The sequence below is a fragment of the Anser anser genome, assembly GCF_964211835.1.
Source record: "Anser anser genome assembly, chromosome: 3".
In the NCBI taxonomy this organism is placed as follows: domain Eukaryota; kingdom Metazoa; phylum Chordata; class Aves; order Anseriformes; family Anatidae; genus Anser; species Anser anser.
In genome coordinates this window covers 81,303,127-81,329,440 of record NC_139722.1, presented here as the reverse complement: position 1 = coordinate 81,329,440, position 26,314 = coordinate 81,303,127, and the positions used below count along the sequence as shown (strand labels likewise).

The following is a 26,314-nucleotide window of genomic DNA, read 5'->3' as shown; positions in this document are numbered from 1 at the left end:
TGTGTTTTCAGTTTGAGATGTGACTTCAAGTCAGAACGTCCCCACAGATGCTGGGGCAGGTGAGGCAGAGTGCCCTCACAGGAGGGGAGGTGCCCTGTGGGGCTGAGCACTGTGTCAAAGCGGAGGGTGTTCGTTAGAAACTTCCTGGCGTTGAATCCAGAGGCTTCAACTCAAGCCTGGATTTCTCTGGAAGGATTTTTTCCCCTCTCACAGTCCTCTTGGGAGCAGAATCTTACACTTCTGTGTAAACTTCTGTATAAAATTCTTTGTTCAGAGTGTTGCAAAGTTAGCATTTAATCTTTATGAACATTTTCAATTAGTAAATGTACTAAAGACTAGCATTACCTCACTTAAAGTTTATAAAATAGCTGTTCAACTTTGGTACTGCAACTGGTTATGTTGCGCCTTCTAGTTTCCCCCAAAACTTCCATTATCTCCCCTTTGTTGGTAAGACTTGTGCTGTAGATTTGCTATGTTTGTGGTGTGTAATTTCTCCTTCCCCTAGCTGCTGCTACTGGCAGCTTTATTCCACGTTTTCAGGTTGTCTCTCAAGCTGCTTTCTAACAGGGCCATGAGCTTCAGGATGTCAGTGCATCTTGCAGTGCTCCTTTTTCCAACGGAATGAAGATCTTATCTAACAATATCATAGAGTTCAGATGGATTCCTTATAAATAACATGTTTTAACAAACCAGTGATATCTCTCCCTATCTAGAAGACTAGAAGGAGGACTAGACTTACTGTATTAAAATAAGGATTATTACATGTATTCATCTCTCTGCTCATTGACTAGGCATTTCAATCACTCTTCTACATAAAATACCTAGAACGGATTGACAGAACTGATCACGTAGCTTTAATTTTTCAGACTTAGAGGTTTTCAGCCTGTTTCACAGAGCAGGTAACTCTCTCTTCCATTCTAAGACTGTTTCTACAGCTGCTGAGAAGATAAAATTTCTCTATTTTTAGAGGAATTCAGTGTTTTGAGATCGTAACTAGTGCATAGATATTATTAGTCTCCAACTATCTTGCCACATTGAGAAAGCAGTGATGATCCAGAGTAAATTGTGCTCCAAGAATGTAGTAATAACTTCAAAAGACAATATTTAATGGAGTTGACATTTTTCCCTTACAGGCTGTTACGTGCATGTAAGAATCCCTACTGTCATGCATTTGAGCAACCTTTCCATGTGTTTACAGTATATTCATCATAATCACATATTTCTAACCTAATACAGTGTAAAAATAAAAATACTTAGAAAATAATTGCCATTTACCTTCATGAAATTTGCTCCTTTAAAATGAGCATAAAATGATTAAATTATACCCTAACAACTCTATTCAAAGCCAAAAATATCATGGCTTAGAACAAGGTATTAATTAAACAGTCTTCAAAGTTTAAATCATTAGCTTACACTTTCTTAACCTGTGAAAAGCTTGTGGCAAAGACAAGTTCTTCATTTATCTGTGCATAGGAACACTTCTAAAAACCAAAGCGTGACGAAGAATTGCTAAGCTTTGTTTTTCAGAACATCTGTTTTAATATTGGAATGTCCTGGAATGCTGTAGTTGACTGAAGTTATATAGGGCTTGGCCGCTCTGTGTCCAGTGCTGCCTCTTGTTGGAGGGATCCGATGTAAGCCATGAAGCTGTTGTTCTGATGGCCCCAGTCGTAGTAGTCTGGAGAGAAGCTTAAAAAGAAAACAGAAATTAGTGATGGGCAGGGTGGTTCTGTAAATGCCTGGCTAGTTACTGTGTGCAAAATGCAGTTCCACAGGTGCGCTTCTCACACTGAAGTGCAAAATAAAACCCCAGCCACTTCAGGCTGTGGTTTGTTTCTTATCTGGCAAATATTTCAACCCAAGCATTCTTGACTCATTACTCATTACCTGTTTCCTGATTCTTCTAGTTCAGTGAAGATTCTACCCTTTCTGCTTTGCTAATCCAGAAGGTGGTTGACAATATTAGTGTTGTACTGTTAGTGCTTCTACTCCATGCCAAATCCTATCGCTGCTATGGACCATCAGTGACAGAGCTAAACCTGTGTCTGCACACAAGGGGCCTGGATTTGGTCAGCAGCTCTGGTGTACTGGCTCTACTCCCATGAGTAGCATGAGGCTAAACAACCCCAACTCTCTCAGCCTTTATTCATCGGAGAGGTGCTCCAGCCCTCTGGTCATCCTTGCGGCTTCCTCTGGACTTTCTCCAACAAGTCCCTGTCCTTCCTGCGCTGGGGGCCCCAGAGCTACATGCAGTGCTCCAGGTGGGGCTTCACGAGGGCAGAGCAGAGGGGGACAATCGCCTCCCTCACCCTGCTGGCCACGCTGCTTTTGATGCAGCCCAGGATGCAGTTGGCTTTCTGGCGCACTGCTGGCTGATGTCGAGCTTTTTGTCCACTAGAACCCCCAAGGCCACAGGGCTGCTCTCAACGAGTTCTTCTCCCAGTCTGTGCTCCTGTCCGGGGTCGCCCTGACCCAGATGCAGCTCCTTGCACTTGGACACACTTACACAAGGACACACCTGTTGCATCCTTGTAGTCTCTGTGGGGTCCTTGGATCCCTACAGTCATTCAGTGCTGCCACATCAGCTTCCCCCTCACCCTCTACCATTTATGCAAAAACTGGAGCTTGACAATCTACATTATTCTGCAGTGTGTGGCTTCCTTCTCCTCCAGCTGTTTCTGCTATGGGAATCCAGATACTACCTGTTGTATCTTACCTGCCCTGGGCTCCCTGCGGTGCAATATTCCATGCCAGATCGTCATCGCTGTCGTATCTGCGAGGGTTGTCAAAGAAATAAGATCTGGGATTGAAGCCATGACTTGGGACCATTCCTGCGTTGGCCTGAGGGAAGGGAAACCTCAGTCAGTATTTGCAACACACAAACTGCTTGGTGCCTCTCTTCTAGAAGTTGTCACTGGAAATTTACCTCCTGGATTCCAAGATAAAACAGGTAATTTTCAATTTGCTGTAGACAATAGAAATATTTTTGTATTTTCTGTTTTTTTTTCTCTACTACCATAGTGATAGTCTTGTGATCTTAACAGTTTTTCCTCTTCCTGCCTTCCAGCTAACAGATATGACCCATTTCTGAAGCCACCCTCCAGGATGTGTTCAGCCTGTCAGCTGAATTTTCTGTCCTGGATGCTTTATGCTTTTAGCCAGTTGGCTTGAAGTGAGCTGTAGGAAACCAGCTGAGGAACTGCAGGACATTAAAGAATCTAAAGAGATTTGGTTTTAGTCCCCATCCCTGTTTGTAACCCTCCTCCTACCGTTCCCTCCCTTGCCTCAGGAGCTGATCGTGCTGAACCTTGGCACCCTGCTTCATGAAACTGCAACTGAAAGGCTCGCTGGGACTGCCCTCAGCAATTTCACTACTCAGTGCTGTGAGGACCAAATACCAAGGAAATGTCCCTTGCTAAAACAGGGAATGAGGTGTACCTGCAACACCCTAATTTACAAAGCATTTTGCCTTTATTTCCCTATGAATCAAAATGGAAAGTGCACGAGATTCTAAAGGTCCATATGATTCTGAAAACAGTGCATAGGGACGTCTAGGACCCAGCTGAGCCTCTTTGACTCATCCACTGCTTGTATCTCCAGGGAACAGGATTCCTTGCACCCACGGATAAGCCAGGATGATGTCTTCTCCTTGGCCTTCAGTAGGAGAGCAGTTTAACCTCCTGCTATATTTTAGATGTTAAGTGTCTTTGATAGAAATGAACTAAAAATAGGTCAATTTCTGTCATCTCCCCATTTCCAACATTGGTCTTGGTGAAGGTATGGCAAGGCAGAGGACCAAGCACTGCAGTTACCCTATGGCAGCACCAAAGCACACAGGCAACTCGCGCAATCCAGGCTGTGTCATCTGTCACGTGGAGTTTTACATTGAACAGTGCTGAAGGCAGGCTCCCTCTACTCAAACTTTGTTTCTGAAGTCCTGAATGAAGCATAAAACCAAAGCACAACTGTTCATTGGTAAGCTTCCTTATCGCAAATAAAGAACATTTTGGATTTCTGATAAATCAGAGTTCAGGTTTTTTTATTATTATTATTTACCTAAAAGAAGTTTGTTTTAATTCAAATCCCATGCTTTCTGAGCAAGTATTTTCTACCAAGGAGCATTTTCTACTACTTAACTGCTCTAATAGTCTACTGACCATGTTAGACAAAGTCCTGTGGCCCTTGGTCTCCCTCTTGTGGCCTATTTGCATTGAAGTTCAGTTTTGCCTTGCTACCGAGCCGCCTTGGTTTTTCTTTCTAACATCGTTTGCAGTTCTCTCTGAAGTCACTTTATAGAAGAGCAGCACCAAAAGTAAAAAGTTTCATTTCCTCTCTTTGCAGTTATCCTGGCTAACTCCTAAGCAGGAGATGGTCTGGGATTTTTCCTTTTTTTCTTTGATGGACACTGGCTAACAGGTAGGTTTCTAGTGTGAAATCAGTATCTCACGCAAACAGTAAGAAGGGCTTTATTGAAGTGAGGGTTTGTTACTTCCTCACTCAGTTTGGCTTTATCATTATCTCTGAAATCTCTGTGTGAGGATAAAAATCATGGTTTCCTCTAAAAAAAAAAAAAACATGAATTGCTTCTCTTCCGTGTGAATTTACCATTTATGTCTTCCTTGGGGGAATAGTAGCTGTTGACTGGATTGGCCTACAGAAACATTACCTGGGTAATCCTAGTGTAAGGCTGATATTCCCCATGTACCTGTCAACCAGCATATCCTATGCTAACCTGGGAGTGTTGCCTACATCTATTAAATGATAGATCATCTATTAATTGCCTAGATATTAAGAGTACTTAGAGGGGGTTACCCTTACAACTCACACCTTATTCTCTATTCTGCTGAAATAGGAAACAAAAATGGCAGCTAGCGCTTACTGTGGCTATTGGCTTTTGACATAGAAACAATTCAGCAGGCACAAAGCTTGAAGAATTCAATCTATTTCATATATGCCATTGAACAGTTAGCACAGAATCATTTTCACAGCTCTGTATGTAACGAGAGATGCCAGGTTTGAGTAACAAGCTGACTTCTTTTTCACTGACTCCAGTACGGTGCCATATTAACCCAAAAGGAAGATGTCCCTAAATTTAAGATTACTGTTTCTTAAGGTAAATTGCCCAAGAAATACCATTTCTTCTTGGTAAATACGATGAGATTTTCTCATGAGGACTTGGCATAACGAAGTGGTAAGATTGGGTTGCTTTTATTCTGCTGAGGACACCTTGGAAAAGATAAGTTAAAACATAAAAAAGCAAAAGTTCCTTCAGAAACTGAGCCCTCCAGACCTGCCAGGCCAGACCTGCCAGGACATCACACTACCAAATGTATTAACAGATTTCACTCACTAGATCTTTTGTAGGGTTTCGGACACGGAAGAAATACACCACCAAGGAAGTAGGCAGGAGCTCCCAGATGAAAAGGATCACTCCGAACACTATGTAACCTGCATCTCCCAGCTGACATTTCAGATCTGCCTGTTGAGAAGTCAAAGAGAAAAATGTTCACAGAAATTGCGGCTTGCTTAGAAGGTGCAAGAGGCAACATGTCTTCTTATGAAGACCTATACTTAAGTGACTGAGCAATGTAGCCAGAAACTCTATCCAGTAAAGCTGGATTAACCTGGTTAATTATTAAAGGAATACTAAAAAAAAAAAAAAAAATCAATATTCTATGTTGCTGGGTACATGCTTTCCCTTTCCTTCTACCTCCTCTCCTCCCTCTTTCTCATCCCTCTATCTTTTCTTCAGGAAAATCAAAGTTCAGTGGCTGCTTGGCAGGCTAGGCTCTTAGACTGGGAAGAAAGTGATAAAAATGACGTAATGGGAAACTAGTTTTCTAGTCCTTTCCGAGCTGGGAATAACACATGAAGGAACACTCAATGCCCAGGTCTTCAAGGGCATTGCTGGCAATGTGACCTTTAAAATTCATGCTTGGATCCCTTCAAATTGGTGCATGTTTTTAGCTTGAATAACCATGCTGTTACTCTAGCATTAGCTTTGAATACCGCTCTAGATTTCCTTCTGCTGTTCACCATAGTTGCAGAGGGCAAATCCTGCCCTTTTGTGTGCTTTGTACAGATGAAAAAAGGGCAATGTTTCTGACAGGTGAGCTGAGGCAGTGCCACAATATGGCCTAAAGCATCTCAGTCAGCTCCCTAGTAACAACCATGGCCTCCAGCAGGGAAACTGGACCCAATACTCTGGCCATAGATTTCCAGCCCCTGCAAGGGGTCAGCAGCAGCCACTGCAGGCCACAGTAACAGGGAGGTAAAAGCTGGATTCGGGAGGTGAATCACAGCCTAGTGCCCTTCCATTCGAAACTTGTGTCTTCTAATTACACAGAGTGGTACCACCTAGCTGCTCTCCTCTTAACCACACAGCAGCAGGGGAGATTAGTGATCCCCTGACAAACCCTGCTCAAGCAACTCCTAATGAGAACCTCTGGGCAATCTTCCCCTGCTGTTTACCTACATCTTATTTACAATTTTATCTACTGCTCAACAAAGAACTGATAATGGCTCCAGGTTTGCTAGGCTAGCCTGGTACTACAAGGTGCCTGAATGGCTGGGAACACTGCTTCTGCTCAGCAGGTGCTTGCTGGGGTGGTGGGATGACACCATGTGTCTGGGGTTCTGGGGCAAAAAAATATTTATTCATGGTCCAGACCCAGGCCTTCCATTTTGCTGAGCCTTGACAGAGATGGAAAACTACTGGGACCTACCTACAAGCTTCAGAGTAGAGAAAGGAGTTGGATGCCCACATTTCACAAAATTCAAAGAAGAATCACCTGCTTATTTCCTTCATTTTTTTTACCACTCCTACTTTCCAACCTGAATTGTCATTTTAATTGATGTCTCAATTAAAAGTTGAGAGGAATCATAGTCTGAACCTAAACGTACAGAAGGTGTCACGGTACTGACAGAATTATGGTAAATAATAACTCCACAGCACTAGATGGCAATGGGAGAACTGACGATTACTTTAGAACTTAGCATGTCAGTGGAATCAAGCACTGTTTTTCTCCTCCAACCACAGTACATTCTTTCTAATGAACAAAATACCTGTGTTTTTTTTTTAATAAAAGGATTTTTTTGAATAAGATCAAAGTAAATAAAATACACACTATAAAAGATTGATTTAATTAACAGTTTTTCTTTCAGTAATGTTTTTTCCCTCCTTTCTTTGTATTCCTAGAGCAAAACAATCCTAGTGCATCAAATAAAAGAAAAAAAGCAATAGAATTTTAATATATTATTGCCTCTTGCCATATCATTTAGGAAATCAGCCGTCACATGCAGAATGAGTTTTTCTCATTAGCAAATATTTTCATACTTGCCTGATCTGATACGTTGTACCAATCATAATCAAAAGAATTGACTTTCTTGGTTTGGGAAAATGATAAGATGAACAAATTGTAACAGGCTCGTGAGGTATAAAGTAGTATAACAGTCACTCCTATACTTGTCACCTGACACACAGATGAGCCCTGGAAGAGAATTAAACATAGGTTATTATTTACATGGGAAGTTGACAGGAACATCGCTTTGCATGGACTTCAGGGGGTTGTCACGCTACTTTGCCTAAGGAGATTGATTTTCTCTTTCCCTCTTTGATCAGCACATCCTATACTATGTGTATTCCTATATTTTACCAGCATGGTGGTTTCCAGGGAATGGTAGCAATTCCAGCCCCTACCAAGATGGGCTGTGACTAACTCCTGTGACTGTTGTATGAATCTATTTTTTACAGCAATGGCAGTGCAAGAGAACACTTGGTATCAGATGGAGCAGGATAAATCAGCTTCCAGCTGTGCACTAGCTATCAAGCATCCTATATCAGGTGCTGACTACTAGCATGATGCAACCTTACATCTTTTTACAACTGCTTGCTGTGCACCTATTTATTTCTCCTTCTAAGTACTGAGCAGATCATAGGAGTCAGCAGTAAAACACAGCCCAGACAGGAACAGAACATCCTGCCTTACCTAAAGTCAACACAGAGGAGACAAAGAGGAAGCGCAGCCTACGGGCAGAGTGACCATGGCAGGGCAGGCTGGGAGTGGGACACTGGGCACAAGGGGAGGAACGAGACTGCAAGTGTGGAGTCAAGACAGCTCCTGAGCCCTAGAGAAGGAAATGGTCGAAGCAAAGGTCAGAGCCTCATCCAGTGCGAGGAACAAGTGTGACATGACATCCTGGCCACTGTATGCAGGATGCAGGGGGCTGAGGGATCAGCACAGGAGTTGCAGCAGCAGCACCAACTTCCAAAGGAAGGAATCAAGGAGCCATGGCTACAGGGAGCAGTGTGAGACTGACTGTGGAGGCAGCAGATGTACCAAAATGGGACTGCCTCTGAAGGAAGAAACTCGACGTAAATTCTGTGCAGCCAGCTCTGCAATAGTGCTTTTCACAGCCAAAAGAGGAATGCTATAGGAATGCCACACTTCAGGGGAGCAAAACACCTTGCAGCCATTTGCTTCACTAGCCCTCCCTCTCCTGGCAGAGACCCACACCATGCAAATGGGCTCCTCTCATCTATCTGGGATAGCTAAGCCAAGAGGGAAGCTGCTCCTCCTGCCACAGGACCTCTCACAGCAGTGCAGGAGACAGGCGGGCCTACACCCTGTCCCCTCCGCTCAAACGCTCTGCTTCCAGGTCTGCAGCCCAGGAGCAGAGCTCCAGAGAGCTGTGGCAGGTGGAGCACAGACATAACACAACCGGCTGCTGAAGCGTCAGGGAAAGTCACCGAGTCACCACGTCCTGAATCCCTGACCTTCAGGGCGCCTCTGCTGTGCTGGCGGCTGCTGTCCCTGCGGCTCCGCCAGCCAAGCTCCTCAGCCTGGGTCATCCCCGAGGAGAGTCAGTAAAAAGGAGCTCAGGGACTTGTCAGAGAAGCGTGCAGGAAACGAGCTTGTGTGTTTCCCCAGCAAAAAACACCGATTCAGAGAACGGTCAGGCTCAGGGGTGTTACAAAATCCCCAGCGCAGTCAATCTCTCTGCCTGACTTCCCGCTCAAAACGCTGTGGGAGGCAGTGCTGCCGACCAGGCCACAACCTGCAGCGATGTCGGGGGCGAGCCGGGCGCCTGCTGCTGTGTGGGAATGGGACCCAGGCACCCGGCACGCAGCGGTGAAAGCTGTGGCGAGACGAGCAAGCAGGCAATGCCAGAAAGAGGAAACGTTTGCTGGGCACTTCTCTGTTCTCCTCCTGCACGAGCAGCGGCGCTGCCATGGAAACCCAGGGCGAGCGAGCTGAGGGAAGCTGCTGACGGGCGCATACCTCATCCCCTTCGGTGGTGGCGTTCAAAAACAGAAGTGAAGAGCAGAATGGGGTCGGCATTTCCCTATACCGGTTTCCCCATATGGCTGTCGTTCTTAAATAAATATGCTTTCTTTAATAGCTGAATGTGCTGCAGCTTTAGCAAACTCTACCACCAAGTGCAAAAAAAGGGATAAAATTGTCCTGCTTTCACTGCCGGTCAAATATATGTGGTGGCTTGGGGAAGGGAGATCGCAGAGATACGAGTAGAGCCAGAAGGTGTCCCTGTAGAAGACAGAGGGAGCCCCAGGCTGGTAGAGCCCCAGCACAGGTTGCCTCTGGCCAGCAGAGAACCGAGCCGAGTCGGCACCTCACACCTCACGGCGGGGCCACGGCTGGAGAGCCAGGTCTGACCCCCACGCCGCATCATGAGGGTGAATGCAGCATCTCCAACAGTGATTTCACCCGTGGTCAGAAGGTACGTGCAGGCAGAAGGGAGATGCAAATAAAAGGCTGCCGGTACCAATCCCTATCTACACGCACCCCGGACATTATCTCCGGTGATACTTCTGTCGTATCACCACAAAGAAGGGATTCTTCTTCTTTAGCTAGTTTTTTCGGCACGGCGGTCACAGATTAAACCAGGATGTTTTTTCACCACTGGCTCCAGCCTTCTGTATCCCGAAGTATGTGCAGTGAAATCCTATTGGAGTTCCCCAGAAGGACTCCCATCTCAGTTCAGCAGAAAAGAGCAAAGTGCTCTTTAATTCTCATTTCCACGTTCAGACTTTCATCGGCTGAGTGTCCTGTCTTTTCCTCTTCGCAGCAATGCTAGAGTTTGTTTGCTTTTTGTGAAATAGCTTGAAGTAAAGAAGATCGGTTCCCAGCAGAAGGAGGAAATGGAACAAAGTAATCCACCAAAGCCTCTTGTAGGTTAACACGGCTTTGTTACAGAGATTTACGCTTCTGTGATTTGCAGCAGTAGAAAAACTTTTCTTACTAGTAAAAATAATCCATTGCCCATGCCCTTTGGTCAGCAAATGACAGACTTGAAAGTAACAAAACAAACTAAGCTGTGTTTTTAAATCTTCTGTTCAGCCATGAACTTTCAGTTGTTGTGCAGTACCGCCAGATTTGGTTAAACAGGAAAAGTATTCCTCTCATCTGATTAACTAAATGGAGAGATGGATTTTATTGTAGGATTTTCTAACTAGCAGCTGAAACTTACATTTTTGGAAGGTTTGTAGTGGTAATGCTCTATTGGTTAAACTAATAATTTACTTTAAGATGTAACCATGTACTGTGAATACAAAGCCCTGTGTCATTATGTATAGATACAAAACATCATCACTGATTTTATGACAAACACTGCTACCTTTTATCACGTCACCTATGAAACCAGCCCTTTGACCAAAGCTGTGAACCTAACGAAAATTCTTGAAAGAACATTTTGTAGAGTGGTAGGAGATTTTTCCTCCTTCTCCCCACCTGGATGAATTTCTAATGCATTAAGTCTTCTAAAACACATTCTTACTATCTGTAGGACAGGAAGCAAATTTATAAAGGGAGATTCATATTCCTTTTTCTGGCTTACATTCAGCACGCTGCTACCTTAAACATTTAAATTAATCAGTCAATAATTTGACAAGCTGATCCTGAAGTACAGCCCACCTCTATGTAGCAGTACTGAAATGAAGTGGTCATCGGACATGGTTCTGGAGAAAGCAGTATCCAGCTGAAGAACAGCTGTGAGAAACTCCAGCCAGTAGATCTGTAAACTCTGTCCTAACGACAGGTATTTTGGGGTCTCTGGTGTTAGCCAAAAGCACCCTTGCTACCACTTAGTATTTAATCAATTTATTGAGCAGGATGGACAACCAAGTGTAAGCTGTGAAGTCTAAGGCCTCTAGCTCTTGGGGGATCAACAGAGTTTTGTGCCTTCGCTTTGCACTGCCCACGTCTCTCAGAAGGTACTTTAAAAGGAACTGAAAATGTACCTTACCTTGGACTCCAAGTAAATGTTGGCTAAAGACATCTTGGAAATCTTATACAGGCAGATGGAGAGTGAAACAGCACACAGCACAAACAACGTGTCATTAATTGCCACCCGGACAGAGACAATGACTTTTCTCTCTGAGTTCTGTGTCCTCACCAACACTGCACATGTTAAATTCACCAAGAGGAAGAGGAGACTTATGAAAAGAGAAGCCAGGTAGAGGGGCAACCTGGGAGAGTGAGGAGAAAACAGTTTTAGCGACATCGTTCAGCAAGTGTCAGTCATGAGATGGAAGTTGCACTCCGAGCACTGAAAGCCACACTTGGGCTGCCACGGCTGACAGAGTGACCAGCCACCCAAGGCAAAATCAAAGTGCTCTAGACTGCTGGAGAGATGAACACAGCTTGTTTCAAGCCTTTTTTTTTTTTTTTGGCAGTTGTAGAACAAGCAGTAAGTAAAGAAACTAATGTCAAGCAACAAAACTTGGAAAAGTGTTTGCAGCAGAAATACTGTGGCACATCTTACAAATCATTTAAATACACGTGTACTTTCTTAAGGCATGCACTTCACATACAGCACAAACCCTCTGACTATTTGCTGACAGGAGAAACCTCACAAAAGGTCGAGTTGGCTGGAAAGGGGGGTTTTAATCCTGGTTTTACTACATCATCACTGCCATGAAAAACATCGCTGCCAGTCTTTGTAGACAGATTTCACATTAAATTAGGGAAATGTAGAAAAACTCTGAGTTATTGGATCCCCGGCATCTTTTTCTGTCCCTTTTCCTAATTATCTTGGTTATGGGCAGCCTCTTGAGAGAAATTTAAATATGCACATTGATTATGGGTTGGTATTTTGCCATCTATGCCAGGCAAAGGGTTTGTTTGCACAACCATGGGAGCAGAGCTGGAACAGGCATGTGTCAGGAGCCTAGCAGTTGGACTGGTTTTCCCCATTTGTTTTTTTTCCTACCTACCCAGCAGTGATACCTGCAATGTAAGTATACCATATACTCAAGGAAGGCTGCTTCTCTTTACTCCTACACACAGCTGCGGAGTTTTTCATTAAAAAAAAAAAAAAAAGAATAAAAAGAAACACATTTCCATTTTAAGTGTTTGCTTACTTCATTATCGTTGTTGACCGAGGCAATTTCTGATAAGGTTTATAATCTATAGTCACAGAACATGAGGTTTTGGTCACAGCCCTTCATGCCTGCTGAGAATCTTGAATTTGGCTGATAGCAAACATACAGATTGTCTCTGAAGAATCAAATTGGTATTGTTCAAAAGTACTTTCGCCCAGTTATGATAATTCTCTTTCACACGTCCATATCGTTTTAGGACAGTACCAACCCAGCCACAAAACACAAGCGTAGCCGGCTTCTTTTCAGAGGGCAGGAAAGGAAGGGGTACACCTTTGAGACCTTTTAGATGTGTAACAGGGAGAAATGAAAGCCTGTAATCCTCTGCTTGTGTTTATGAATCAATGCCCTTCTCCCCAGCTCTATCTGGCAGTGAGCAAGTCTGCTGTCTTTTCCTTGCCAGTCATGGAAATTCCCTCTGGGGGGGGGAAGATTGTGCTCATTCTTAATCTTCCAGGGCAGGGCTCTGTTCTTAGGATACACAAGGGGTAGCTCCTTTAAACCTCACAGTCCTGAAGCTTCTCCTCTCTCACACTGCTTCCTTTGGAGGATGCAGCTCCTAGTTGAAGTGGTGGAACCTTTACAGATTTTATTAATATTTCAAAAGTCTTTACGTTATGGTCAGGTGTCTTCCTTTCCTTGCCCTCCCACAGCCTATTTGCTCCCCCCCCACCCGTATGGTTCCCCCATTGCAGTGCAAGTAAAATATATTTGTGGGTTTGGGGCTGAGGAGGAAAGATATGCCCTTACACACTGCCTATGTGTGGGACAGTAAGTACGCGCAGTCTTTGTGCTCAGCTTAGTCAGAGGGACCTTCTGCTTCAGTGCAGCCTGCATGCCCCAGATGCTGGCTCACAACCATCAAGGCTGAGAAGCTTCCAGACTGTGCTCCTCCTTCACAGGTTTTAGCCAAAAAAACACCACCAGCAAAGCACTGTCATGCTCTCATGCCCACACACTCCCATATGTACCAGTGTGAGCTGTCATGGCCAGTCGGTTGTGCAGCTCTTCACATAATGAGCTTCCATCCCCCTTATTAACATGATGTGGCTGGGGAAACGGCTGCCTGTTTTGACAAAGGAAGCATTGTTGCTGAACCTCTGAATAAGCACTGATGGAGATGTAGGCTGTGTCTCTCCGGGCAGTTTTAGGGTCTGTGCAGCTGCAGAAAACATTACAGCCTCACTTAAAGGCAGAATGCGTCCCTACATTTCAACTACATGGGCACCTACAAGGTATAAATAAGCATTTTTTTTTCAGAAAGCTGGACAGGAGAGGTGCTTCCACATTACACCAGCAACTGTTCTAACAGCCTGTTGTGCATAATCCCCATACTGAGGCTAGTCCCTTAAGAGGAGCTGTGTGTAATCTGGCTTGGCCAGGGAAGGCACATGTCAGGTTGTTCTCTTTGTTTTTTTTGTGTCAAGCTGGACGCACCTCTGAAGTTTTTCTTTGAGCTTAACACCAAACTTCAGCTGAATGCAGTGAATTTTGCCTTGTTTAATGAGAAAATCTGTGTGAAACTACTACATTCTGTATGTGGTTTCCTCAGAAACCATACAGCGTCTGAGGCTCGTGTCTACAACACATGCACACACAGCACAGCAAGCCTCATTCAAACCCAGGGACTGTAAGAACTCCCCAAGCCCAGGGAGATGCAGAAGGAGACTTTAAATATGAAGCTGGGCTAGCACAGGCTTGGCCGTGAGATCTTTTGCTACAGTGACTAATATCATGAAGGCTATGCTGAGTAAAGCTTACTTAAGATTCCAGCTCTCTGGTAGGATTTCATCAATTTTTCCCTTATCTGAAATGATTCTGATTTCTGAGACCTTTGTCAACATACAGACTGCAGCCCTACCTCTCTGCTGACCTGCGTATGTTGCCATTATCCATTTCTGCCATGCTACAGAAATGACAACATCAGGCAATATGGTCTGCCACTTATTAAAAAAATGTGAAAAAATCAAAAAGAAAAGAAGAAAGATCAAATTCAGTAAGTATAAACTCCACCCTTGTATGAAGGCCCAAATCATCCATCTTTCACTAGCCTGTTATAATTAAGATACAGGACCTCTGCTGCAGGTGTGCATGTATTTACACCACTTCAGCTGCCCTCTATAAGAAAGGAAATGAGGTCGGCTTCATTTATTAGGCTCTTTTACACAGGCTAACCACATTCATGCTAATCGTTCTAGATATTAAAACAAGATACTACTGTAGTCCTTTACCAAGAGAGCTGAATAAGAGGCAAAAGGCTAGACCAGATCCAAGAGTGACCTGTGTTAGAAATGCAGTAGGCAAGAGCCAGGGCGGGCATAGATCTGTTGAGAGCAGAGTAGTCTGTACATGAGAAACACTGCCCACAGTAATGTGGTCACTTCATAGACACTGGACAAATATCACAAGCTTAGAAACTCCCTTTGCTTGCAGAAAGAACTTTTCATGCATTTTTTATAAATAAAGCCTTGCCACAAATGCTACTAACAGACAAGGTTCAAAGTCCCTCTCTCACCTTTAAAGCCAGCCAGGAACATGTTCACAGAGTTTCCCTATACCAGCAGAATCTACAGCTCAGGTGTTGTGCAAAGCCTTCCTCCTTATTCCTCCTGGCTATGTGTACCATCAGGGACAGGCACGCTCTGTCACTTGCGATGGGGGCTGGATGGTGCGTGCTGTGCTTGTCTGCCAGCCCACACTCCTGGATTTCCTTCCCACAGAAACCAGAGCCCAAAGGGGGATGAAGGTATTTGTATGCCGCAGCGCTCACCAGGGAGCATCTGGCTCTTGCCCCTTGAGGTTTGGGACGCAGCCAAGGTATGCGCACAGACCCACTAGCTTGGAAGCATTCCTGGGGCCACCAAAACAGATGCAGCCTCTCTGTTCTCATCCTCACTGTTTCTGCATCAGCTGCTCGGAGTCCCCATCCCTCAGTCAGCCTCCACACCTTGCCTGTCTCATACCCTCACTGCTTACCAGCTGCACAACTCACCCCAAGCCTGCTCTCATTGTCCTGCCATTCTGCCAAACATGTCTCTCACGTCTCTGTCCCTCATGCACTTGCTCCAGGTGATAGCTGCTCCAGCTGTGTCAAAACCCAGCCAGATAACACACTGTCCAGGGCAAGGACAATATGAATGTCTGACCTGTTGATACAGCACCACGTTCTCCTGAACAGTCAGCAAATAAGGGGTCAGATTTCAGTTGCAAATTACTCTGCTTTCCTATCCTGACTTCAAACTGTATACTTTTGTTTAGGAAGGAGACAACCTCCCTTGCTCTCTCACCCTACCTAAACAACATTGCCCCTGTCTGAAAGTTTTAGGCATTGCCACAGTAAACATTAATTTATTGAGTTCTTCCTCAGCTTTCTGGACATTTATGCCTTTCAGGGAGCTTTCAGGGAACTCCTGACAATCCCTCCTGCTCAAACAAGACCCCAAACAGATCTCACCACCTAAATGCAGAGCTACCATAGCCTCAACTCTATGGAGTTGTGGGAAGCTATCTGTGAGCTCCCAAACACATCATCATGTTGAACTCGTTCTCTCTAGCTCCTCCCCTTCATAACACTTCTCTCAGCTTCCCAAAACTTTGGAGTCTTTTATTACCACTGACCTCACTTCTGGGCTGAGAAATAACCAGTCTCACTCTTTCCTATCACAATGAATACATCAGCCTGCTACCTTTACCAAAGTGCTGGATCTGGATTCACCTAACACACAAAGCTTTTATTTAAGAACACATAGGCAAAACAAATTTTGTAGACAAATCACCAGGGTCAACATTTTCTGCTTGTATTTGAAATATTTGCCTTTGAAATACGTGACTGTCTGAAAATGGTGCTTGTGTTGGGAAATGACACAGACTTTGAAAAGTCAAAGGAAGAAGATGGCCTCAGAATCATCATCATAAACACTGGTATTTAAATATGAGTAGCAGAGATATGAGCACCCGAAATTATCAGAGATGTAGTGTTTCTCAAAGTACATGGCTACTTTTCTTTACCATAACAAATACTTGCACAGTTCTTACCTGTATTTCAGTAGCTCTGGGGAATATTTTGATTTAGCCTTGAAAATCACCTGCAAAGCAGAAAAATATTGCATCAGACCTAGAATACACATGAGTAAAGAAAAACACTGTGATCCGCAGGAATCCTGCCTCACACGTCACGTGAAATGTAATGATAGGTTTCTTTACACAATAGATTTGCATTTATGGCTTATCTGTGGCAGGCAAGCTATAAACAAAGTATTAAAACCACTCAGCAAGAGATTATGATGTACTTGTATACAAATTGTATCCACCATTAGTTTTACTTATTCTGGCTTGGGAATAAGGTTTTATACCAGCTTTTATACAAGAGCCAGTATAATCAAAGAGGTAAGTAATTATTAGGCTCTTGCACATCCTATCAGTACGTCTCTCACACGCACCAGCTCATGCTGGCTTATGGGGTCAGATGCTTTAATGACATCAAAAGCTCACCGTAGTGCCCTGGCCTGAAATCGGGTATGTAAGGTTGTACCTACGTTGCATTGCCAAAAGGATGCCATCGAGAACCAAAGGAATTGTTTTACTCTGAGGTTTATTTGGCTTCTACTGACCGTCTGCTCACTAACAGAGCAGTACGTATTTTTACAGAGAGAGCTCAGGCAAAATAGTTACCTTGCTGAAACAGAAGAGACAAAATACTGACACATTTTCCACAATGTAGGTAGGTGGTATCAGTCACAGGTGTTTAACCACCATCAGAAATTATACAAAAATATATTAGCATATTTTGTATCTTATTTATTAAAAGCAAATGTAGGTAAGTACCACTGCTCTTTCATAAGCTAATACGGTTACTAAACACTGTCAGTTTATAAAACTTTATAAAGGTTCATTTAAGCTCAGCAACCAACACTGAAGCCCACTGGTTGCTAGAATTACCAAAAATCATGCTGCATGACTTTCTGTGGGCTGCTTCCTAATTGATTTCTTCTCAAGCCACCCTGCTTTATCCATTTAATTTGGTTTTGCATGCCCTTTAGTGCAGCTTGCATAATATTTGCTATGATTACCATGCTTTCCCAAGGAAACAGGAATGACATGATCACTAGGTATGTACAGGCATGTGTCTGGCCTGACAACCTGTTTATCTGTCCCCCCACTAATCTCAAAATACTCTGGTCAGAGAACAGACAGCAAAATAAGTGTCAAAGACACGATCCTTTTATCGCCCTCCTGTAAATCAATGACCCAACAGAAGTAAGGGACCCCTCTAAGTGCATCTGATGTGAGGAGAATCCTGCCTAATGACCCCACACATCATATGCAGGTATGAGAGGCTGCATAGCAAAGCACCACAAGAAGTGCCCCAGTTACGGAAGCAGCCTCGCTCACAGCTCAAAGTCAAGCATGAGACACAGATCTGGAGAAAATCAGGCTTTGCTTGTTCCAGCGCTCCTGGAACAACTTGTCATTTAACTGCTATTCACCACAAGCAGCTGCCTTGACTTGGAAATTATTTTTATGACACATCGGTCTGCTTAGGACTAGCTGAACCAGCAGAGAGGACCGAGCCTTTCAGTAGGCCTTAGAAAAATAACAGCTGAGAATAAAATTGAAACACTGGGGGAGGGAAACCTCTAAAAATATTCTGCAACCATTGACACTGTTTTCAAGTAGTTAACATCTCTGGCAGCATCCCTTATAGAAGATTTTGGGGATTCATTCTCCAAATTCCCAGATCAATTCTCACAGGAATTCAGGAACACGTTTTATGTTGATTTACTTATTTGCTACCTAGAGGAGAGGTATAAGAGGCTTGTGAATGTTCTGTGTTCCTGTGGTGCACAAAGAGGAGCTGTCAGGCTTTTAGAGAAGAGTTGGGGTTCAAAATCCTTTCCGTATGCTTTTTGTACTAGGTATGTTACCTACCCTGTTTATTCTGGAAAACACCATGGGCAAGTGGGGAGGGAGCAGATTCCTGAGCTCACTGAAATTAAACAAGTAAAACTTGTCTCTAGGGCCATTCCACAATCCTCACCTGTGCTGAGTAGCACTTACTCACCCATGCTGTACCGTTAATTTTGACAGGAGGAGCACTGAACAGAGGTGTTCAGAGCCTGTGCAAAGAATTGCACGAGACAATTCACGGTGGGCAATGAGTTGTGCTGGGTCCACAAAGCCTGGGAAGTTCACAAGTTCCTGAATGCCATCTCCTGTGCTTCCCCAAAAAGGATCCAGCCACCCCTATAATGTCACAGAGAGCTACTTTCACGTCAAGCACTCCAAGGCTGTCCCACTCAGGAAAGGCTCCATGGCTAACTTATCAAAAAATAAAGCGTGACGTTCCTGCTGCTGATAAAATGCACGGCAACATCTCCAGATGTGAGGCTGCTGGAACAGCTGTGCGATTGTGATCCTGCGTTTGGTGGAGCTGTCCCAGCAGGCAAACGCTTCTGAATTCTATCAGAGCAAAATGACCATAAAGAAAGAAAATTGATACTAAACTGAAAATGGATGCTACATTGAATGAAAGCTTTAGTACAAGGCACGGGCATTCGTACAAAGTCACTGCTAAACAGACACACAGGCAGCCACGTTCTGCCACCTTTGCTTACACTGATGGTACCTTATGTCATGAGGAACTTCGCTGGAAGCGGGATGACTGTCACAGAATAAAGGGCTGTTCAGTGGCAGTAGGGATGTCTGAAGCTGATCTCAATATACCTTAGATGTGTGGGTTCAGCTCTTTGTGTTTAGCACTCATTTAACTCAAGAGCACCCTGGAAGAAAAGACTGGTTGCTCAATGGCCCCTCCCTGCAACAGTGTTGAGAAAGCTTCCAGTCAGTATCTGAGTCATCTTAGCAAGTCTTCCAGCAAACCAGAGCAAACCAGGCTTTTCCTATGAACAGATTAAGCAGCAAGCAGAAGGCAGACTTTTAAAAAGAGGCCTTTCAGAGAACCCCAGGACGAATAGGAACCAGGAAAACTCAGTGCAATTCCTTGCTGATTTTCCAATGTCCAAAGGACTACTTTTTCTTCTTATTTTTTTTCCCTTTCACTTTTATTTTCTTTTTTTTTAAGGAGAAATTCCTTGTTTTGACTCTTTCTTTTTTGTTGAAGGATTGGAAACCTCAAATGAGATTCTCACACTCCCTCCTCTACTCCCCTGAGGTATATGTCTGGCATATAAAAGGGCAGCGGTACAAAAGGACTCCAAAAAAGCCCTTAATACAGCCAGGGAAAATTCCTCTGTTGCAACAAGTGATGTAAACAGCTGACCTTAAAGGCATTCTACCAGCCCCCAGCAGCAGAGCTGGGGATGGCACAGGAGTCCCTCAGCAGCTTGGCTGCAGGGAGCTCCGTGGAGCTGCCGGGCAGGCAGACAGGGCCAGGCTGCTGAAACTTCAGGGGGTTCCAGCTACGGGTAATGAAAGCAACATCAGGAACCACTCTGGGCCTGTAAGAATCAATGAAACAGGTGTCAAAGCCAAGTTACATGCTCCCAGAACAAAAGAAAAACTAAAATAAAATCTCACTGGACCCATTCTCAATTCATGCCGATTTAGCTGAGCTGATGTGAACACTGGCACAAACCTCCAGCATACCTCCAGGTCTGGCTGATCAATTCACTTTTCCAGGAGCCTCAGCTCACCACAAAGCCTCAGGTATGTGCTAAGTGCTTGCATATGTCTCAAGCCGGCCCTCTGCAGAGGAATGAAGTTCAGCTTTATTTACCAGTCCTCGTTTCAAAGAACTATACGTGGAGCACAGCGTGTTCTTTTCCTTCCCAGTCCTTTTCACCGCTGCCCCTCTCTCCCTCTGTCACACTCTGTGCAAACTTCTTTGCACCCTGAAAATAGGCCACAACCTCCCAGAGCTCCTGACCGTCAGTGTGTACACCTCTCCTCTGCCGTGTATTTTCCAGTCCCAGGCCCATCTTGCTTTCTCTCTCTTTCTCCCATGTTGGTTCTTTCATGTTAGATGTTCCTACATTTGGACCAGATCCCCCCAAATATGCCAAGTTCTCCCTCTACTCCCTAAGCTCTACCTGCTTTGTAAAGCCTACTGACAGGAGCAACAAGACCCCTGCCACAGTCAGCCTGAGGTGAGCTGGCAGAAACAAGGGACAGGGACCATCGTGGGGCTGGCGGTCACAGCAAGCTCTCATCTGTACTCTCCCATCCAATTATCATCCAAACCAAATGATGCCGTTCTCCATGTCAGATGCTGAGAGCCAGCCAGTCTGCAGTTTCAGTTTGTCTCCTACAGATCCAAAGGGTAATGTTTTAAGCCAAACATATTTGCTGATGCTTCACCATCTCTAATTGGACTCTTTTGTAGCTCTGCGTACATCTGAAGCATGCTGCAAATAGCAAGCTTTATAAAATACAGTGTATTAATATTTATTAAAAAATAAACACTTCTCCTAAATAAAAAGCCCTCTCTGTTCTCTCACTGGTGGTATTACTGTTAAAATCCTGTCCAGAGTAATTAGAGCATAAGAAGCCCTCTTAATTTCCTTCACAGATAACACGTACCCCTGTTCCACTGAGATACAGGCAGCCTCTCTGACAGCCTCATGCAGGTTTTACCCCACCCTGCCAGGCACTTCCAGCATGGCCTGCTCCTCTCTGAACTGCCTTACTCTGCACAATTTCTCCTCATTTGAAAGTCCCTGATGTTATCAGCCCTGCCTGGGAGGCAGGGTAAGCTCCTCAATCCGAGTGCCAGAGAAAAGGGAAGATGGTTACGGAGGAGGACGGAGAGGTAAAACCACCTACCAGCCCTCCTCCAGCTATACAGCCCCACAGTTCTTCAACTCAGCACCACCTTCTCCAGGTCCTGGAGAAGTTCCCAACCTAGTGGTTAAACCCGCAGCCCACCAAGTGGCTCACTGTGCCTGGCCACAGAGGAGCACTGGGATTTCCAGCATCACCGATGGCTCACAGCCTTGACCTTGTGTTTTGAGTCTGTAACCCTCCATGCTAGCCTGCCTCCTCCTTCGTTTGTATCCTGCTCCCCAGGAAAATGTAAAGCCTGAAACAGAGCAAAGTGAAGAGAGCCCTTCTTTGCCAACCTCCATACCAAAAAAGACAACTTTTTATTTTATTTCCCAGAGCTTATTTAAACTTCTGCCCTCAGCGCTGACTGTAAAGCCTGAGGACTCCGCTCAGTCTCCTCCTGTCAGGGGCAGGGAAGAATGGGAGCTTTGGCTAAGCAGGACGTAAAAAAAAGACTGCTCGAGTCCTGGGATCCTCGCTGTCTGAATTCAGCTGAAGTGGAAAATACGTTATTTGCCCATGTGCAGCCTTTGCTTTATTAAGCAGCCAAAATACACCCGTGGGAGGTGCAGGTGTGAGGCAAATGTATCTGTGGGCTTTTCGGTCTCTGCAGGTGGAAATGCACACTTCAGCTCTATCTGATGGGTCGGGGATGGATCTCTTCTTCACTTGAGATTTACTTTAATCATTTCTAAGGAGACAGAGGGTTGCCCTGAGAGGGTAGTTAACATTATTTTTCTCCTTTAGAAGACAGGATGATGAATTTATAAATTCATAGACTTTATAAACCAATAAATTCTAAGAAATTTATGTTTCTCATTAGCAATCACAAGTATTTGCTGCAGTATGTGATTTCTGAGAGCAGGTAATATTACACAAGCCTTTTCTAGAGCACCGTTTTTATTCTGCCATCAAGACCATGGTGAAGGACCCTGAACTTGACTCTCAACCCAAAGAGTAACTCTCAACTCTCAGGAGTTGTTCTGAGTCAAAACTATCTTGATTGTAGCTTTTCTTTCGGCTACAGGTCCCCTGGTTTAGCAACCTGCCCAGTGCATTAGCTTCCTCTGTATCTGCTGATGGTGATGCCCAAGGCTGGGAATAACCCCTGCTGTGCTAACGCCATCTTGGCTTATTTGTCTTCCTACACATAAGAAGCAGTCCAAATTTGTGTCCTCATTGCTTTGGGATACCTATTAAAAAGAGAATAGTTGTGGCTAACTTTCTGTCAAGTTCAAAGGTGCTCATTATTCTAAAAAATGCCCTCAGGCACTTGCCAAATGAGTTTCTCTGTTGGGCCAGGAGCACTTGCAATCTTTTTGGAATCATTTTTTCTTCTCACCTCTGCGTCTCGAGGTTTTCTTAGCAGTGCCACATTTAGAAATGCTGGGTGCTGGGCAGCAGGTAAACACCTGCAAAGTCCTGAGACCCATGAGGTCTCTCCCTATACTCTGTCCCCATACCACACGTAGAACACTTTTTTTCTTGAAGCTAAGCATCAGTTAAACAGCATGGCTTTCATGCAACGAGACACAGCTGCAGACTTTTCTTTCCTTCCTTCGAGAGAAAAAAGGGTAAATGTTGCTTCTGAACAGGTCTGTGAAGTTATAAGGTATTACTGAAAACAAAATTCTCTCTCCCCACCCCTTTCACACTAGTTCTTGCTTGCCTACTGTGGAAAGCTAGATGCACATTAAACATATAGTCTTAAGAAGATGCTGAATTTCAAGCCAAACCACCTTTTAATGTTTAGAAATAGAGAATTAATAACAGTGAATTAAAAATACGTGCACTGATTCTGTGTCCTACATTATATTTCTACAGTGGCTGTGCTTATATTTCTTCAGGCTTTGTTTTGGCTAGAGAGATATTTGAGATAAGATTTCAATGGGAGCAACCAGCTCTAAAGCAAACAACACTGCTAATAATATGCCAGTCTACAGTGGCTCACAATCTTTAAAGATTATGACACATAGCACAAACTCTGAAAGTCAAAGCAAATAATGTTTCCAAAGCCTCACAACAGCTCTTCAAGACAGGTAACTATTAGGTCCTTTTATACAGGGGCTCAGAGGAAGATTGTGAGGACTCACGGTGACAAAGCAGAAATTGTGTCAAAGGCAGAACCAATAGCCTTAGCATTCTGTGTGTTTCCAACTAGCGTCTCATACTTCCGTAGTAATATCAGGCAGCAATGCCAAAAATAAGTTAAAAGGACATATCTGTGCGTTCCGTGTGCTCCTTTCTTACTTCTTCCACCGACAAGAGGAATCGGTTGCTCACAGCAATCAGCCACTCGGAGCTGGCACCCTAATGCACAGAGTGCAGCCTGCCATGCGTGCTCTGGGCTCCCTTCAGCCTTGGCTGCTCTTGGGTGAGGGCCAAGATGCTGCACTCTGCCTCCAGACCTCCACCGCAGCCCTACCTGCGTGTCTGAGGGAAGAATCTCACTCAGGGCTATGGTTTAGTCCCGGCTGCTGTGATGGTGACGGACTGCGTGATGATGGACGTTTGCCCCTGGGGAGCTGCACCATTCTCTAATGCCGTGGGATAAAGCATAGGTCATTACATGCCTGAGCCAGATTTGAGCAGCATGTAGATGAAAGGTTCCTGTAATCCTTTAATGCATCTCAAGTCCTGGGGAGCGGAGCGGGTGAGTTACAGGCATTTCAGCCACTGAATCCAGAAAAGCAAACCTAAGCGCACAACTATGTACGTGGTTCTAAGTATGTAATACCCTCTGCAGCTCAGGTGATCCTCTTACAGCTTTCACACTTCCAATCCCCGCTTTTTCAGCTCTGGGAGAGCAGCTCTCACAAGCAGCCCGACCTCTACAGCGTGGCTGTTCAGGACTCGCAGGCCTGTATCACTACAGGGCCCCGGTAAGCGCTGCAGGCACTCCAGAAGCATCCAAACCCAGGCACTGAGCTGGTGCCACGAGGGGCACACAGCAACACGCAGAACATCCCGAGCGCTGCCTGGGGGTGCCCCGGGGCTGGCTGGTGCTCCCCTGGCCAAGCCACCCCTGCACTGGGAAAGCTGCCCTTGACAAGGGTCAGCCGAGGGCAGGCTGGGCTTCCTGCTCCGGGCACTGTAGTGGGATTGAGGAGATACTGAACACAACCCCTGCACTCCTGCAAGCTTCTTGTGAGATCTCAGGCAAGCCCAGCAGCCTTTCTGTGCCTCAGCATGCCAACATCCCGTCCTGCAGCCCAGTGATGAGATACCCAAGCTCACCATAAATACTTCCAAGCAAATCTAACTGCAGCAACACGGAGCTCTGTGCACCCTCATTCACCTGGCTTCTTAGCTGTCTGTAGCACAGATATATTCTCAAGGCCCCTTACTGATACAGAGAAACTGTTCCCTTCACCCCCCTACACGGCTAATTCACCTTTACATCACGGTGTCCTTGAAACAGAGCGAGTATGTACCTCTGTACAGCAACCAGCACTTACCGGGGCCCAGACTCAGTGCTATTTTTAATACGGATCATTATAGGAACGTAAGCCTGCGACAGGAGTCGATCTACACTTTCAATTGTTGATACACAGCACAGAAATCTCACTGAGAAATATTTTAGTCAACTTATGAAAAAACGAGGGGGGGGTGTTTGCCTGCAAAATTACAAATTACAATTCTGGTAGCACACAGAGATCAAGGTCTGCTAAGCCAGGAGGCTTCTGAGGTTTAATAACAGCAGTAAGAACAATAATAAAGAATAATAACAGAATGGCATTTTGGTTATCCGGCCTTCAAGCTCTCCTATATGATTTTTTCCTACCTTTAAATCAAATGACACCTATTTAATGGACAGTAGATATATTATTTGCCATTCCTGAAATGATCACTTTAGGCTCCCGTCTCACTGTAAACTGATCACTTGCACCGAGATCAAAAGTTAAAATTCCCAGCTAAATAACTTGAAATATGCTTTTTGCCTTGCCAAAGTACATTAGGAAATTACATCTTTCGCACGAATCTTACAAAACAATGCTTTATCATTCTGTCAGATTTAATCAACCCAATATCTGTTGCTTACCTGCGTGAAGTAAAGATTCATCAGGGTCAGGGTGAAAAACTGGAGGCAGACTGGGAAGCAATAGAGAAGCCAGAAGATGAAGGGGCTGAGAGAATTTGCTGTGACAAAGTCTTTGAAGTAAAATGAAAAGAGCACAGTCCTAAGAGAGGCCCAAAACAAGCACAGAAACAGAAAGACAGTCTGGTAACTGAACCTCTTGTGCCTGTAGTGCAGGACCAGCCAGAGCTGAACGTAGATGAACACAAAAAGAAGTGAATAAAAAACCGTATATACAATGGTCAGGCCCAACTTCACATACGGAGGGACAGCTGGCGTCAGGGTCGGCGGAAGGGTGTCATTTTTCAGTGGGTCCCACTCAGGGGCCTCCATTTGATATCTGGAATCGTCAGAATTATTTATTAAGTTTGGCTGCCGCTGTTGCCTCCTCCTCCTTCTCCTTTCATCTTCCTACAGCATAGGAATCAAGAAAATGAAAGAAAACAAGCTGCACTTCCTCTTTGGCAGCTCACTGTGGGCTGGTAGCACATGATCACAATTCAGAATGATTCATTAGGACTGCCTTTGTCAGCAATTGGCAGGGAACAGCTCAGAAAGCTGCCCTTTGCTGATGTCTGTGCACGAATCTCTACCATCCTCAGGAAAGAAAGAAATGCACCAGTCCTTAAGTGGTTTGCTGCTGATTTATTTTCCTACTGAAAATAACCTGGATTTTAAATTATTTAAGTAATGTTCTATTTTCTGTAAGAAGCAGGTACTGAGCATTTTCCCAGTGACAGCCACATGCTATCTTTGTAGGATTTTTTGCCTTGTTTCACATTTAACAAGTACTTTATTTAGCTGCATTTTATTAGGAATAACTTTAAGCACCTAACCTCCTCATGAAATTCAAACTACTGTAATAACCTGTAACAGTTCAGCTCTGCATTGCAGAAACCTTTATGTTTATAGCAAAATGCAAAATTTGCACAGCATATCTAACACATCTAATATCTTATTTTTCTTCTAACAAAAGACTTTTAATTAGAATGGGAAAAAAAGCACATAAGGCTTCCAAATATGCTGTGTACGGGAACAAATAAAACCCCCTAAATACC

The 26,314-nt window shown here is 44.5% G+C and overlaps 1 protein-coding gene across 1 annotated transcript; it reads right to left on the bottom strand.

Annotated features, from left to right (window-relative positions):
• Positions 1 to 1,082: 1,082 nt before the first annotated feature.
• GPR137B (G protein-coupled receptor 137B) lies at positions 1,083 to 25,762 on the bottom strand. The gene is given in 9 exon segments (XM_083828138.1): positions 1,083 to 1,689; positions 2,717 to 2,841; positions 5,351 to 5,475; positions 7,337 to 7,490; positions 11,263 to 11,485; positions 16,433 to 16,482; positions 25,221 to 25,667; positions 25,669 to 25,689; positions 25,691 to 25,762. Coding segments are annotated over 9 exon segments (1,314 nt in total). The 5' UTR covers positions 25,748 to 25,762; the 3' UTR covers positions 1,083 to 1,577.
• Between the last annotated feature and the right edge of the window lie 552 nt (positions 25,763 to 26,314).